General features: G+C 58.1%; 1 protein-coding gene across 1 annotated transcript in view; it reads right to left on the reverse strand.

Moving 5' to 3' along the window:
- Positions 1–2: 2 nt before the first annotated feature.
- The window catches only part of MDFI (MyoD family inhibitor), a gene marked incomplete at its 3' end in the record, with an annotated part of 18850 nt that continues 17948 nt past the window's right edge, over positions 3–904 (reverse strand). The window contains exon 6 of the mRNA XM_045294772.1: positions 3–151. Within this exon, the coding sequence (XP_045150707.1) occupies positions 3–151 (149 nt within the window). The remainder of the gene's footprint in view (positions 152–904) is intronic.

Below are 904 nucleotides of genomic sequence, written 5' to 3' on the forward strand. Positions count from 1 at the left end.
CAGTCGGCGCACTCCCCGGAGCCGCAGCAGCAGCAGCAGAGGCAGGAGTCCTCGGAGCTGCAGGAGCCGCACGTGGCGCAGTCCAGGACCAGGTTGCACAGCGCCAGGAACTCGCAGAACAGGCAGGACAGGATGCAGTGGACGCAGCAGTCTGGGGGCGGAGAGGAGGCAGAGAAATGGGGCGGGGGACGGCGCTGGGTGCCAGGGACACACAACCCTGACATACAGAGGGTTCACCGTGGGCGAGGCCCCTGGCTGAGTGCATTGATGCGCACGCACACAGCACACACACACACAGCCTCTGGCGGCTGACTGCCAGAGTCCCGGTTTCCAGACGCCGGCCCTGGGGCGCAGAGAGTTAAGCACCTCCACCGGGTCATGGCAGAGTGCCAGGTTCTGGGCCAATGCAGCCTGCACCTTGACTCCCTGTTCTGAGTTGACCCTGCCACACACACTTGGAAGGGTGACCCGTTCCAGGCGCCGTCTTAAGCCTTGTGCTGGACAAGCTCACTCATCTTCCAGCTGGGTGGGGGTGGTTGGGGAGGTGGGGTGTTATTATTAGCCCCTCTTGGCCATAGGGTGGCTGTGTAGTCAAAGCCAATGGACTGGTGCAAATGCGGAGCTTGCTGGCCAGAACAATGATTCCCAAAGTGGAAGATACTGTAAGGTGACCAGATTGTAACATTGGTAAAGCGGGACACCATTGATAAAACTCATATCCTGGCGAAATAGCCACATGGCAGCTCAAAACCGTATACCCTAGCTTGTCGTGCATTCTTTCTGAAAATCGGGACTTTTTAAACATGTCACAGGACGCAGGAAAAATTGTTAAAAATCGGGACTGTCCCGCCAAAAGCGGGACGTCTGGTCACCTCACACATGGACCTACCCTGATGCAGCCCTG

The sequence above is a fragment of the Echinops telfairi genome, unplaced genomic scaffold (assembly GCF_000313985.2).
Source record: "Echinops telfairi isolate 266 unplaced genomic scaffold, ASM31398v2 ScPeMD7_3533;HRSCAF=4204_1, whole genome shotgun sequence".
NCBI classification, from domain to species: domain Eukaryota; kingdom Metazoa; phylum Chordata; class Mammalia; order Afrosoricida; family Tenrecidae; genus Echinops; species Echinops telfairi.